The 16,684-nt window shown below is 43.8% G+C and overlaps 1 protein-coding gene across 1 annotated transcript; it reads right to left on the reverse strand.

The window, feature by feature from the left end:
• Positions 1-272: 272 nt before the first annotated feature.
• Positions 273-6,266, reverse strand: LOC139614218 (leucine-rich repeat transmembrane protein FLRT2). The gene is made up of 2 exons (XM_071471399.1): positions 5,743-6,266; positions 273-4,128 (listed from the first exon to the last, which is right to left on the reverse strand). The coding sequence occupies exon 2, from the start codon at positions 3,662-3,664 to the stop codon at positions 1,625-1,627; it is 2,040 nt and encodes a 679-aa protein (XP_071327500.1). The 5' UTR covers positions 3,665-4,128; positions 5,743-6,266; the 3' UTR covers positions 273-1,624.
• Between the last annotated feature and the right edge of the window lie 10,418 nt (positions 6,267-16,684).

Here is a 16,684-nt window from a genome sequence, read left to right on the forward strand (position 1 = left end):
TTCACGTTTGATATTAGGGCTGAACACTTAATCTAAACATTATCAAAAGTGCAATATCCAAATCACAGGAGCTGCAGTTTTTTTTGATAAGGGTAAAATGTGTCAGAGCTGCCTTGGTCTACAAATCATATTCTCCAGACATAAAGGAAACATGCTTGTTCAGTACAAGCCCCAACAAAAATCACATCATTTTTTTGTTTTTTCAGCGACAATGCAAAAATGACCACTCAAACTGAAGTCATGTACGTGTCAAAAATAATTGCATAATATGATTTTTTTTTTTTTTTTGGCTTATTGTTTAGCCCTTTTTGACATTATAACAGTCCGTCCATTCATTGATAAATTGATGCTTTTTGTTATACATATATGGCCAATTTACCTATTATACCTGGGCTGTGCATTTAAAATGTAAAAGCTCCTGAACTGCTTTAGAGTACAATAAAACGTGTCCAAGCATTAAGTACTCCCACCGGATCATCAACCTACAGTGTCATGGATTCAGCCTATTGCTTTAGCTCTAAATGTTCACAGCTCAGCAGTGAGTGGAGGTTGAGTGCCGACTCTCTGTGACTTTTGAGTCATCCTCACTCAGCCTTCACTCTCCAAACAGACCTCTGCTGCTGTCACACTGAGCTCTCAGCTTGAGTCAGTGATCATTGTGGGACAGATCATGAGGAGTAAGTTCACTTTTGTAGATATGTTTTTAATTAAATGTGTGATGAGGAAAATAAATAACCAAGAGCAAGAGGTTTCCTCAACAACAATTCAGTTCAATGTATATACAGTACACCTTCTGTGCAAAAAACATGGATTCAAAAGACATTGTAAGCTGATAACTTCAAGGCACACATATACTGATATATATGTATATATAACACTATTTTTGCTGAAGAAAAGTGAAAGAGTTTTTCATTAATTAAAGATAACAGCTGGCAGATGTGTTTTTTTGCTGCTCACCATCAACCTTTAACTGTGATAATGAATGAATGTTGAAAAAGCAGGTGAAAGCACTGCAGCCTGTCACTTCCTGTGCATGTTTAATGAGTGTGACCTTTAAATTTCCTTTTTGAAGCAGAGAGAAATTCAATTTGCACAAAAATGCGTCCTCTTCCTAGAGCAAGAACTGAATAATCTGCATCTGTATTTAGTGAAGTTGCAGCCGTATTACTGTGATAAAAACACAAAGTGTGGTGGACTGTGTGTTTTCCAGAAAATTATGCCCTCTTGTGGTGATTGCGGCTGATCTGAGCTTCTGTGTGTCTCTTTTCTCCTTCTCTCCTACAGGATTTAACTCGCTGGTTTCAGTACTCCCATGATACACTGCAAGCTACAGTGTGGATTCTGCATCTGTTATGGTCACATCAATATTATTCACTTATTACAGAAAATCAAAAGGAAACGTAACCTTGATACTTGGATATAAATGAATCTTGATTGTACATGTCTGTGTGCACACAACCCAGAAACCAATAACTTATAAATCCAACGTTGTTATATAAAAGATTTCATCCAGCCTGTTGTATAAATTACATTTCTTGAAGACACGGGGGTTTCAATTAATATTAACACTGTACAGTGTCCAGTAAAGTGTGGGTAGTTGTCAGTAAAAATACTCCAAAAACCATCATGTGCGACACAAGTCTGCATCTTGAATACTGTTCTTGCAGTAGACTGTGCTGTTGTTCCCCAGGGGGCAGTCTCTGAAGCCGATGCCCCCATTAGGGGTGTAAATAGGCTGAATACGGAAATCTCCCTTGAGGAGCTGCTCATTGTTGAGTGAGACTATCTGGAAGCTGGTCTCAGTCATTTCCAAGACGGAATTGTCTTTCTTGGTGCCCGCCTCACAGTAGTCGTCTTTTCTCCGACCCCGATTGTATTTCCACTTGGTGGAGGACTTGGAGCGGCTCTTCTTGTGCATGTGCCAGCAGAAAATGCTGAGGAATGCGACCAGCACCATGATCACAGCCCCGCCGATCAGCCCGGCCAGCAAGAAAGGCGAGCTGGGCTCTTGCTGTGTGGCCTGCTCGGGCCCTGACGGTCTTTTGTTGTTGTCAGGGCTGAACAAGGCCGGCGTGGTCATGGCTTCGGTGCAGACAGTGTCATCTTTGGGCCGGTAGTTATTGAATGCGTCCAAGGGAATGACACAGATCCGATAAGTGGACTTTGGCTCAAGGTTAGCCAGTCGGATCCCGCGGTGATCTCCACCCACTATCCTCTCCCTGACGGTGTCCCCTGTCAGACTGGGACCCATCCTGGCCCAGGTCACCTTGTAGGCAGTGACTGGAAAGGTGGCCACCCAGCTGACATGGATAGCCGAGCCATTTAGTATTGCAAAAGTGACCTGCACAGTCTCCCTCCGGGGATCCAGGGGTTGCTTAGTCCTCAATCCCCCCTCTCTGGTTGTATAAACAGGGTAGAGGGTGGGCAATGTGGGCAGGGGCTGCCTGGAGGAGGACGAGAAGGATGAGGAGGAGGAGGAGACATACTGTGTGACTAAAGAGGAGTCTGTGGAGGATGATAGGGATGGGATCAGAGCGGGGCCAGCAGGTGAGGTGGACAGAGGTGCTGTCACTGTGCTCTGTGGGCACTGGACCAGCTCAGCACTCAGCTCCCTGATCACCATGCCCCGGAACTTTTCAGGTTTATGGCACATGAAGCCGCGCACATTGAGCGAAGCCGGCAGAGATTTAAGCCATGACACCACCCACTTGATACTACAGTCGCACATCCAAAGGTTGTTCCGAACCGTGAGCTGTCTGAGACTGACGAGGTCGTCAAAGACTCCCTGTGTTAATGACAGCAGCTGGTTGTTGGAAATATCCAGCCTCTCCAGCTTGTGTAGCCCTGCAAACGCTTTGACAGGGATCTGGTTTATCTGGTTCTCCTGAAAGTTTAACTTGATGAGCACCTCCCCTGGGAGAAACGGGGGAGGGTATGTGAGTGAGTTGCGGGCCAGAGACAGCTCCCTCAGGGTGACCAGGTCCTGAAAGGTCCCTGGTGCAATCCCTTCGTCTGTCAGCAGGTTTCCATCCAGCAGGAGGCGTTCTAGCCGGGTGACATTCCTAAATGCCTCCTCTGCAATGACTGCAATCCGGTTCTCATCCAGCCGCAACTCTTTAAGATCATCTGGAAGACCAATAGGCACGCTGCTGAGGTGGTTTTTGGTGAGGAAGAGCATCTTCAGGCTCACCGCCTCACGGAAAGCCCCTTCCTCCACCCCTACTGTAGAAATGGAGTTATCATCCAAATGCAGCTCCTCCAGCCAAAGAAGCTGAGCCAGTGCTGCTCTGGAGATAGTCTGAATGTTGTTCTCTTGCAGATGGAGAACCCTCACATTTTTGGGCAGGTTAATGGGGAATTCATCCAGCTGGTTGCCATAGAGATACACAGTTTCCACAGAGGCCACGTGGTGGAGCTCCAAGGGAAACCCAGCGTTGTTGATTTGGTTGTTGTGGAGGTAGAGGGTCTTATAACCTTCACCGATTCCCAGAGGCACTGAGGTCAGGCTCCGCTCATTGCAGTAAATAAAGGTACGGTCACAGCGGCATTCCTCGGGACAGTTGGAGGCCCGGGAGAACTGGAGGTGAAGGCCTAACAGTATAGGTATCCATGGCCTGATGAAGGAGGCCCACTCCTTATTCCATAAACGCCACTGTATCTCCATTTCAATGGGATTCGAAAAAATCCAGAGAGCAAATCAGAGACAAAAAATTATAAGAAACTGTGGTTTTAAATTCCAACAGAGCAGTCATTACATTTTGGCCATTGGCTCGGTAACACCACTGTGTCCAGTCCAGTACTGAAGAAGGTCTTAAGTAATCCCTCGGTAATTAGTTGTCCTAAGCTTCCCAACACAAGAGTAATGGTCTCATTAAACAATATGATTCCTTCACCAGCCACTGTCCATCACTGAGCTGGGACACACAAGTGAAGTTCACCATATTTTCACACTTTCTACCCTTTTACCACCGGGTAGAGCTCTTTTCACAGCACTCAGAGCCATGAACAACACACAGGAGGGTCATCACTGGCTATCCTCTTCCTCGCCTCCTTCCCCCTCTCACGTCACACACTGCTGGCTCCACAATGATAAAACTTCTCTCCCACTTGACATTTGGATCCAGAGACCTGTTGCGAAATAAGAATAATGGGGAGAGGGAAAAAAATCAGTCATTTGTCCCTGAAAATGCAAGTTTTCCACTAAAGACCAAAGCATTTCTCCCCTCTCTGTTCCACAAATGCAAAGTGAGGCATTGTAAATTGGGAGAGCGGAGCAGTGTGCATGCAAATGACTTAAAGATCTGTTACATATTCCTCAGACACACAGCTAGAGGAAAAGGATATTTGAAAAGATAGCAAGAGCAAAGTTGTGGTAAAATGGTGAGAAAAACACTGTTTAAAAAGTCTATGTGCAGATTACCAACATGAGACCTAATTCAAAATGAAAACATATGCTAAGTGGATTCAGACCCTTTTTTCCTCCCTCTCTCCAGCTGATAACCACGAACGTGAAACAACTAACAAAAACAACATTTCAAAAACAGCCATATTCAAAGGATTAAAACACGGCAGCCAAAAGCATTTTGCAAGCAACGAGGTGTAAAGTGAGCTGCTGAGGATGACCGGCTCACCGATGGGCACCATGAAGCCCTGAAGGATAGTGCCCTGCCCCACAGCACTAAGGAAGAACTGCCTTCAAAGGAAATTACCAAGAGGTTAAAAAGGGGCTGCCATGTATCTGTTACCAGACAAAGCTCAATATTTGCTCTTAATTATTGCTGCATCACACTTTGCATCCCTCTCTACCCTTGATTCATTAAGTTTAGCCGTGCTGCTGGAGAGGAGGAGTGCCGGATGGTGACGAACGCAGCCTGTCAACAGAGATAAGATGAGACAAATTCCTCGCACGGGGGACAAAACTAAGATCGATGTGGGCCTCTCGAAATGAGGGAAGGTGCTACTGTCAGAACAAGGTCATAAGATTTAAATAAAGTGGAGTGATTTCCCTGTATTGGATGGCACACAAACAAAAAGCCTCATTATGTAGCCTCTGCTGCAGTCAAGATGAATATCAATAAAACTTCCTATGGGTTTACTATTCAATACAGTGCCCACAAAGGAAGTGGTGATCATGTATTATTAGTGGTTGTTAGCTGGGTGGTAGAGATGATTAATAAGATGGCACCAGGCAGCAGCAGCAGCAGCCAATTGACAGATTGCATTGATTTGTGGCCAAGGCAGTTCAATAGTTATGTAATGTTCCTCAGGGGGCTAAACAAGGCATCAAACTGAGTCCAATTATGGTGACCTGACCTCACCGCAGGTTATCAGCACGGCAGTGGGCATCAGTCCTATGACATACACTTTATAAATATATATATAAATATTCATGAGTCATTAAAAAGACAGCCTTTATTGTTTAGCTGCTCTGTCCCACTTTGCGGGTAGTTCATTAGCTTTGAGAAGGAGACAGGCAGGGATAGGGGATAGGGTACCTCTTCTTGTTTTTCCATCTAATAAACATGATTACATTACATTAAAATAAGTGTATAAAACAGGATAATAAAATTATAACAATGCAGTTAATACTATATTTGTTATTTTCCTGTTGTCATTGTTTATTCTGACAATTATTTTGACAGTCTGTCCTGTAAAAGAGGAATCCCAGAATATTTAAAACTGGGAATGAAAGTGACATCTACGAGTTTCAAACGATGCTCTGTTCATTAGAGTCTCTCTTACCTTCGGGGAAGCGTAAAGTCTCACTGCTGCACATCCAGACGGTCTGGCCGCCTCTCCGCAGAGCGCTGCGCTCACACCGAACACAAAGTCCGCATCCTGCCCGCTGCGCCCGCTCCTCGCTCCTGCTCCGGCTGCGGCTTCGGTCTGCTCTCACTTGATCTGCCGGCAGTGGGAAAGTGGAGCATTATGTTGAATGTCGCCAGGTTTTTTGCCTGAAGCAGCCAGGGAGGAGGAAAGGAAGTTCAGGTCACCAACGGTCTGCTCCGCATCTTCCCTCCGTCTCACCCAAAACGCACCCCGACAGCCTGAGACTCCCGGCCGGCCGCGCTGCTCGGGAGCAGCCGATGTAGCTCCTCTGGTGCCTGAGGAGGAGGATAAGGGGGCATGAAGCAGAGAGGAGAGTTAGAGGCTCCCAGCCTGACCCCGCTCTATACAGCCTAGAAACCTGAGATAGGAAGTCCTCAGACTGGGTAAACTGTCTCAGAGACTGGCTGGAACCTCCTGGAGACCCGAGACTCACATCTGGCTCTGTTAACACAAGCTCTCTCTCTGTCTCTCTCTGTCTCTCTCTCTCCCTATACCCATACATCCCATTTTTTCTCCCTCTCTTTTCTCACAGCCTACTTCACCTCCTCCCGCGCGTTCATGTAGTGCAGCTTTGTGTTTGTGTGTCTGTTTAAACACAATTTCTTTTCCAGACTTTTTGACCAATTAAAAGAACAACTGAATTTAACACATGATCACACATGACATGTTTAAATAGGTGAAGAGTTAAAACAGGGGTCGTGTTCTTCAGGTTCTCCATCCTCTGTTCATCTACTTCTTCATTGTGTCTTCTTGCGCAGCTTAACACTGACAAATGAAAGGTAGAATGGGGAAATTATAAGACAGCAGGGCTGGATTAACCCCTCAACAGGGCTCCAGGGCAAAAATGAGCTATGGACCCCTAGTGAGCCCCAGGCCCTGTTCAGACCTGCGTTAACCTGCGTCTTCAGTGATGTGATCATAAGTGGTCATCTCTGAGTACTGAGTCTGTTCACACCTTTAAACTGATCTCACTTCCCTGTTTTATATGGAAATGCATGGTTATTTTAGGCCAATCAGACAGACAGGTCCATTGCCAATGTGCCTCTGTGTAGGGGTATGTGTGTGTGTGTGTGTGTGTGTGTCTGTGAGAGTGAGAGAGAAAGAGAGAGAGTGGTACTGAGGGTTGAGTGAATCATTGCTCTGCTCACAGCTCTACAGTGGAATCAGGTTTTATCCATTAGAAATAGTAACAGATTTTTGGTTCATTATGAAACTGTGATGGGACTAATCAGACTGTGGCAGAGGACGTCAGTAGAGGAGGCGGTCCTTCAGCGTGGACCAGGACATATTTGTGTTCACACTGCTAAAAGAATGTGGCCACATGTGGCAGAGACCACCTCCAAATGTGGTCTGAGAGATCGGATCTCAAATGCATCCTGAATGTGTTTTGTATGGGTTCCCACCTAGAGAACTTAGAGCTGCCCACTTGTAATCGGATCACCTGAGACAGATGTTAATACCAGGTCTGAACAGAGCCTCAGACACATGTTCCTCCAACCATGTTCCCCCGCAGTAATACCCTGGGCCCAGTTTGCTGTAGTTTGCCATTTACTGATGAACACGAATGTGTGGAAGAAAATCGACTGAAATGTTAAAGGTGCTAAAACTAGATTTTGGCATTTCTGTAAGATGTGATGTCGAGAGGAGGTAAAAATGCAAAAGCAAACTTATGACATTTACCATTTCAACTTTAATTGCATTTTCGTGGCATTGTGAACAAAGAAGTTATGTCCGTACAGAGTATCAGAAATGTCATTTTTGTAAAGGTAATGATAAGGATATGATGTGTTTATTCTGGTTGGACGCGGTCATTCTGCAGCACTGACTGGCTGCAAACATTAACACTGTGAGTAGACCTTACTTCAAAAGCTTGTTTTTACTTTATTTGGGCATTTTTGTTTTTTGTCGTCGTTTTGGATGCGTTGGATAATTGTGTACATGGTGTATGTTGTGTCTATAATTTAAAACAATTATTCATGAACAGCACTGTCCCAGTTTTATTTTAATTTTTTTTTAAATTCTGGTGCTTGTAGCAGCATTTCCGCTGTTTCTCGCTTGCTATTGACAAATCTAAAGTCCTTTAGCCGGCTCTCATTTGTAGTTTCTGAACTGTGTGTCACCACGCAGATGAGAAAAGACACCAACTTGTCCAAACAGTTTTTGGTTTGTGCTCGTTGTAGAGAGAGTCCCCCCCCCCCCCCTTCCTCTAATGAAAGGCTGCTGTTTGTTCTCTGCAGCAAATACTGACTCAAATATCAAACAACACTGATACACCTGTGTGGTCCCTGCACTGAATTGTCTGATTTAAAAGAATACATCATTTAACATTCCATACATCGCCCCGATGAGACGTTTCCATCTTCACACACATATAGACTTAACACACATGCTGCAGTTTGTGCTCCTAACCAAGCTCAACTCTTCATATAAAGCATAAGTGTACTATTTAAATGACTGCTAACCTTCAGCTGTTCTCTCAGTGGTGCACACACACACACACACACATACACACACACACACACACACATACACACACAGTCTGTGGTTTATTCTTATCCTCTACCCACAACTCTCTGGGTCTGAACGCTTGCTGCCAAACACCACATCTGCTGCTGCCTCTTGCCACTCCAATCTATTAAATTAAAATTCTGTCTAAATCTGTCTGCAGCTTATCACCGTGTATGTGGAGTCCGTGGCTAGCATGACGATGCTGGTTTAGCACCACTTGTTTGTGCTGTGTAACTGTAATCCAGCTGCTTGTGTGTGTGTTTGTGTGTGTGTGTGTGTGTGAGCAGCCTGGACAGCTGCTCAGAGGGTTTAGAGCAGGGGTTGGGGAGGAATGGATCACCTGTCTATGTGACCAGATTACAGGGATCTGTTTAAAAAACAGAGGGTGAACAGGGAAAATCTACTTGTTTAGTTCTAATGACTGAAATAAACAGTTTAAATGATGAATAATTGTTTTTTCAATAAAGTGGAAATTACAAAAAAACCTGTCTGGAAATAACACAAAGTGATTTTTTATGTCATGTTCAATATTTGTCTCTAACTTTCCCTCAAGATGTGAAACAGTGAATGAAGTTCCAGAGAATCATTTTCACAGTGGTGAGATGGTGACGTGAAGACAGACTGACACATGTGGTGGAACAGACGACAACAGCCAGTCCTCCAACCTGAACAACCAACAACCCTCTGATGTGACCCACAGGAGTGTCTCCTGAAATAACACCCTGACCTTAACAGGTGTTCCGAGCCTTGGTTGTTATTGTAACCTTGTCATGGTTACAATATTACACACACAAACTGTACGACAGCAGCGTACCTACCTTTGTCACCGTGGTTACTTTAACAACACTTATGGCTTGGTTAGGTTTCAGAAAAGATGTTGATTTGGGTTAAAAGAAATGCTTCCTCATCATTAGACAATCTATGTTGTCATGGTTACAATAATAACAACAAACGGTCATGGATAATAGAAACAACATAAACTGCTACTGTCACATGGGAATCGAACACCGCTCTCCTGTGTCATATTCATCCATCCACCCCAACCTCCTCCTGACGTGGACTTTGTGGCTCTATAAACTACGTCACCGCACTTTTCCCTTTGCTTCTGTCATCGTTACTACGACCAGTAGATGTCACCTAGCAACAAAACCTTAACTATGGGTCATAGTAACCTGCTGACAGACGACCTGTGGGCTCATTTGTTACAGGAGGACAGTCTCGTCTGTGCAGGGCTGTAACCAACATGGGGAACCACCAGTGGCATTAGTATTAATAGACCCCGGTGCAAGATCTATGCAGGATTATCACAATTTAGTAAATTATTATTATTATTATTTTTATTATAAATACTTGTATAATTTAGTAAATTGATTTAGTAAATTCCATTGTGAGGACATTTATCATGAAGCTTGTGCAGCAGTGTGGCAACACACACAATAAACTATAAAAACTACTGGAATATTATAAGAATATTATAAATTATGACAGTTTCTCCTCAGGGCTGAAAAAAATACAGAAAGCACATTGAAATTACTGTAATATTATTTCTTCTTACCCTTTGGGACATGATCATCAAAAGTAGAATATTTCACAGCAGTGAATTGGAAAACTACAGTGGCCCTGAAAGCTCAATGCACTGCACTTGAGAAAACACGTGCAGAGTGAACATGTGCTGCAAACACTCACAACACAACCAAATACACAAACATGCTGCAAGTAGCCCACACGACAATAGAGGGGTTTCCAGGGGACACAAAAAGTGATGAACTCGGCTGGGATGCACTTGCATGGATGTATTATACTAGATGTGTTATAATACATCCACGTGTTTTCTTAAGTTGCAGTGCATTGAGCTCAAACACCCCCACCCTCTGGCAAAATAACCGTCTCACCTACTGCACAGTAGATGCACATGCACACTGTAAATGTAACAGTAACAATGTTAATTTATCTGAAATATATAATCACCTGGTGTTTGAATAAACTGACCTATCACTTAAGACAAATGATCACGCTGCCCACATAATGAGAGGGGGGCGGGGTCATCTGCAATACCATGATGGGCCCACGACTGGGCTATGGCCCCCTGGGCTACAGTCTGCCACTGGACACCAAGGTTATGTCCATAGTATTTATTTATTGTGGGGGATTTAAAAGGGCAGTCTTCCAGTTTCACAGAGGAAGGTCACTTCAGGGTGGATATACACTGAACCGTAACAACCATCTTCAAGTTCACTGTGTGTAAATCTAATAAAACTTTGGCTGCAGTTCTGCACAGTATCAGTGTTGCTGTCAGTCAGATTGTACAATGGTTCATATGATCCAAAGTTAATACAAAAAAAATGACTAATGGATGCCGTCATCAGTTCACGTCATACATCTGCACTGCTCTCACAACAACACACAAGCTCAGGCTGCAGCCACAGAACAGAGGGCCACACTGTGACCTCACAAAACACATTTTGGACCATAACTCACAAATTCATACGCTAATAATGACACAATTTAACTCAAATGTCTGTGAGGATAAAATGAAGTGATGGCATTTTATATCCAAAAGGTCAAAGGTCAACTTCACTGTGAAACCATAATGTTCTGCAAAAACACCTGTGGCCATTATTCAACACTGTAACTCGACTACTTGGCTGGTTAGCGGAGGGATACGACCACAAGGCGGTAACTCTGGTTTCTGAACTACTTTTGCATCACCTGACTTTTGTCCCCCCCCACAAAATTTAATGCACAGCTACATGTATGATTGGATATCTAATGCTATGGATACAGCTACAGTAGCTGTACTGTAATCACTCCTATTGAAATCAGCTAAGAACGTGTATCTGCATCGCTCCATCAGGTCTGACAGATGTGTTGCCAAGACATCACAGGTGGTCAGGGAAAGCGAAGCTTCGATGCAATGATCAACCAGCACAACAGTTACACCCATTATAAACTGAGGTGAGTCATAACAACCAGAGCACAGCCACAATCACAGTGACAACATCATCCCTTGGAGGCATAATCACAGCTACAGCCTGTCTCCATTAGAGATTAAAGGGTTTCCGGTTTCATGTTAATCATGGTAAAAATGCCAGGTGGTTAGTATTACCGTTTCAATTTTAATTATCACTATAACCATAGCTGATTACCGTGGTCAATTATTGTGGTTAATTGAACTCACGGTAGGTTCTGTATGGCATCAGCCAGCAACAGTCTCCGAGATGCATGCATGGCAAGCAACGTGGGTTTGTTTTGTGTGAGTTAAAACATGATGGAGAGCAGTGACAGTGCTCCTCCTGAGATTTTTCAGCATTCTCAAACCTTTTTTACACCAAAATTAGCTGGTATAAGCATGTTTTTTATAACACTGGTAAATCTGCTAAAAACAGATTTTACACTGTCAGATGAGTTTTTTTTTCTGTCTGGAGAGGACACACAACAGGTGATGTCATCACATGCACTTGCAGAGCGCACACACACAGATGGAGAAAGAGTGAGCTGCTAGCTGCTGTGCAAACAGAGTGGACATGCAGCCGGCAAACCCAGTGCTACTACTGGTCCCTGGTCCTCATCTGTGACACAGATGTATTAACAGTGTTTTTATTCTAATGTTTAAATGCAAACAAAAAGTAATTACCCTTTCAACATTTTCAGCGACAACCCCTAACTTTGATAACTTTGGTCAATATAATTTAATAATGATAATAAGTTTTTATACCACTTCATCACTAGTCTCCATCAGTCCTGGCAGCAGCTGGTTGTAGCCTAATAACACAGTGTAGAGAGTGGGATAACTAGCTCCTGTCTGCCTGCAGTGATACAGACTGTGTCTGAGCAGCCACAGCTCAGGGTGAACCAACACACAACTGTGGTCACAACAAGACACAATACTACATCAGCTAGTTTTAGTTTGTGAGGAGAGAGAAGTTTGTGTGGAGATGCAAAGACATGAGATCAAACAGTGTGAGGTCTGATCCCCTCAGCTGTGTCCACGCAACCGTCAGTTTAAGTTTTCGTAACATTAGGACCACCCCCCCCCCCCAGCATCTCAACAACTCCCCTTTCACAGTAAACAACAGTCATTCAATAAAAGCACATTAACTTTAAACACATCGGTGTGATGCTGCTGTGACCGTGCTGTGTGACTGACAGGCCTGCTGACAGACAGTAACACTCCATGTGATATTGAGCTCAGCAGTTTACAGTGTGTCTGAAGATTCTGCCACAGCAAGAAGTGGAAACCTATTATTAAGACCCTTTTACACCAGATTTAGTTCATGTCTATGTTTTTTTTAAACATGAGTAAACCCACTAAGAAAGGTGACTGACTCCTTTCCCATGAGTTTGCCTTTCTGATTTTTTGTTTTCACTGGTGTGTCATGTTCACTGTCACAAACATATTGGAAAATGGAGCCCAGTGACTATGTTATGGAGCTTACTGTTTTCTGTCTATGGGGTGACACAGCGAATATACTCGAGGCTATAATCGCGGCTTGTTCCACGTGAGATGTAATAAATGAGTAATGTAATCATTTTAAGCTGCAGCGTTTTGCCTGTCCCACTCTCTCATCTGACTATCTCCCTCTCACAGACAACACACCCCTCCACCCATCCAGAAAACTCTCCTGGGTGTCTGTGTTTGTGTGTGTGTGTATGTGTGTGAGAGAGATACGTCCAGACAATAAAACATCATCTTACATTTGGTACTGACTTCGAGCAACATCACAGAACTGAGCTTACAACATTACAACATTCTCAACTTGTTCCATGAACTACAATCGTTTGGTCCTTGATGGAACTGCAGACCTGTTGTGGACGTCGTTCCAACTGCGGCTCCTCGGTGCAGGTTCTGCTTGAAGAGCTTTTTTACCAGAACTCTTCCCTGGGTAACATGCTGTCTTCATTATTGATGAATCATGGCTGGTTTATTTCTACTTTCTCCTCAACTCTGTGTGGACACTGAGTTTCTAAATGTATCTGGTGATCTTTCCTGTGATGTGTTGTAAAATATATCAAATATGCTAACACTTACTCAGAATTTTCTATCATGGCAGACCAAATAACCAAACTGAAAAAGTGACAAAGGCTTTGCTATCAATGAAGAAGATTAGAGCACATTAGAAATGTACATACAGCCAAAGACCAGGGCCCATATTCACAAAGCATCATTAAGCTTAAAGTAGCTCCTAACTCGCTGATTTAGGAGAAACTCCTAAAAATAATGGGCCTATCAGTCCTAACTTCAGGACTGAAGAGTAATTCACAAAGCCACTCAGTGCTAAAAGTAGCACCTCAGTCTGGGAGAAGTTAGTAGTGGAGAGGACTCCAGTGCTTTGCAACGCTGACAACATGGAGCTCTCTCAGCCGTTTGTAAGCCGATCTATTCACCAGACAATAAGTGTTATACACGGACAATTCATACGATTCTCTTCAGATGTTCACCAACTACAGAATAATAAAGCAGCTTCATCAGGTCTGTGACTGGAAGAGGACATATCTGTAAACAGGGAAAAACACACAGGTTGTATTTGATGCAACATGTACAATTGTTGCAATGTGGGTCTACACACGATGCATGGAGCTCAATGGAGAGTGGCCTGAAGGCATCGTGTTCCAGCCGGATGTCACTTTGTGAGGGACAGTGGATGTCCATGAAAAGCTGAACACACACTAGATGTGTCGCATGTGTGCGTGGCAGCTGTGGAACATCTTAGTTTTCATTTCGACATGGATTAGAGTGGACACACGGCCTGTGTGAGACGTGTATGAGACGCACGTCTTCCGCGTTGTGGCTGCGTCCTGTGATCGAGAAGTTTGGCGTCATTTTGACATCATACCAGCAACATTACAAAAAACTGACATCTTCCACTATAGTCTCTATGTGTAGGCTGAATCTGAACAAATATCAAATACATCAAACATCAAATACCAAAATATCAATACATTTTTTAACTATTTTAGCAGCTGCATGTGGAGACGGTGGATTTTCTGTCAAAACTAAATCAGAAATTAATTAAAAATGAAGAGAAATCCAGCATTCAAGTATCCTCCAAACTCTGTGTAGATAGATGGGCTCATTTTCTTACAGGAGGACAGTCTTGCAAATGCACTGCTGGCTCCCCCCGATACTCGGTCAGGGAAGGTAAAGATTTAGAGCACGTCTTTCGACTGTGAGCTGAAAGCGGCTGAGACTGTCTCCTCTCTGGAGCTCTGACCTCCTGTGGCTGCAGACATCAGCAGGTTCCTCTCTGCTGGAGCTTTCCTTTGTTCCATTCTCACACAGTTTATGACTTTTTTCATGTAACACTACAGCATCTCTCTCATGACGCATCCCAGCCTGCTCTGTGGGCAGGTGCAGGCCCAGCACGCTGTATTGAGGTGGCAGCAGTGCACAGAATTGCACCGCTTGTCCCAGACTGTGTCAGAATAAGATCCTCAGATAGCCGCGGAGGGCTTTGACTCTCATTTGTAAAACACACTTCTCTGACCATACAGAGAAGGCTGTTTCTGCTGCCTGTTTTGGTGATTCTTAAAACCTGAGTGCTCTGTTGAAGCCCCGGGCGAGGATACGACTTTAATATCCAAACATCCTGAAAACATTGTGTCGACCCTGATACATTTTTCATCGTGGCATTCAAGTACATAATTTACCTATCATGCATTGCTGCAGACATCCACCCGAGCCCACACTACTGCGCTGTGCCCCAACCTTTGAGCACACAGTGCTGCCCTGCATCTTTTACTATTAACATGGGAACAGATCGCAGACAGACAGAGAGACAGAGAGACAGACAGCACTGGACAACAACAAAGAGGTTTTTGTCAGGACTTGGGGGGTGACAGGCAGTTCAGTCAGTGTCGGGTTCCTTTAATGAGGGCAAGGCTCAGTCAGGGGTGGATTGTCAAGGCAGAGAAAAAAAAAGCCCCCAATCTTCCATCTGTTTGGGTAATTTCTTCAGGGAGGAGAGGGGGAGCGAGACAACGCCATGAGAAAACCATTCCACTTTGTATCCTATGACAGGCTGAATTTAAAATGATTCAACCAGCATTTTGAGACACTGACCTACTGATCAACAGTTAATGTCTACAAAACAGAAAAAAATTAATAAATAAAGCTCAGAAATTCCTTTGAGTGTCCTTGAGGTATCTTGACTGCAGCTTGACTGGAGCTTCCTTGAATGCTTTAGAACTTCATGTATGTATTTGCATAATTTTGTGAATATTTCTTTGTCATCATGAGCTGTTTTGTTGACAAAAACAGACAAACTGAATTCATTTTCAATCCATCTTTTCATCTGCTGCACCAGAGTGCATCAAAAACCCACAAGGGCTGAATAGTTTATGAAGGTAGTAGCTCCTACCCCAGTGTGTGTGGGAGGGGGTGGGGGAGTGGGGTTCCGCAGTCCTCTATACTTGTAGGGTTTAACAGCTTTGTCGGGACCAAAGTTTAAAGTTTAAAGGTCCTATATTTTACATTTTTCCAGTCTTATATCTGAAGTGTTGATCTCCATCAGAAGATATATTTGTGGTTTTAAGAACCAAAAACCATCTCAGTGTAGTTTTACATCTCCTCTCTCAGGCTTCTCTCTGGAGCTCTAATAACAACAGGTCAGTCAGCCAATCAGAAGAGAGGCTCTGAGCCTCTCTCTGCTGACTGTTTTCTGATTGAATAAAAATATAGCAGATGTAAGGGAAATATGCAGAACAAAAATAAATCCTGCAAGGTCGGATGGTGGGTCCTGGTGGGTGGGGCCCGCTGCCTAATTAGAGCTGTTCTCAGGACAATAGCTGTGTTTCTATGAACCTGCTAAATGCATCATTTGAAATTGCAAGCTGAGAAACAAGTCATGGAACTCAGATGTCACAAAAAAATTTACCTTGCCTTCATGGGCGTCGCAGACTGTAAAAGCCCAACCGAAATGAGATGGTCTGGTCTACAGAGGATTTTTGCTTTGTGTCTGCCATTACCAAAGCAACCATTATTTACAAAAACTTTAGGTTTCTGAGCCCTGGGTTTTAACAGCTGTACCATTACCACTACTGTACTGTAGAACAGAGCTGAAACCCAATTCTCACATTTAAAAGTGTGTTCCTCAGGCATATTATTTTTATTACCACTGTGCAATGAATCCTGGAATAGGTTGGCCCAAGAAGGGTCCACCTGTTGGAGCCCTCGTTGGAGAGGAAAAGAAGTAGCCTTCAAAATGGGATAATCTAGTCGCGCTGCTTTGACGCAATCAGTCTTCAAATTCAGCCTCTGAAGGACGCGGCCCCTGAGCCGGGACACAGCTTCAGACAGCGCTACAAAATAGCAAACTCTGTACGTAGAGGCAGTAGTGAGTGATTTCTG

Source organism: Trachinotus anak, unplaced genomic scaffold (assembly GCF_046630095.1).
Source record: "Trachinotus anak isolate AG129_WGS33_773 ecotype Australia unplaced genomic scaffold, CSIRO_AGI_Tana_v1 ptg000033l, whole genome shotgun sequence".
NCBI lineage: Eukaryota > Metazoa > Chordata > Actinopteri > Carangiformes > Carangidae > Trachinotus > Trachinotus anak.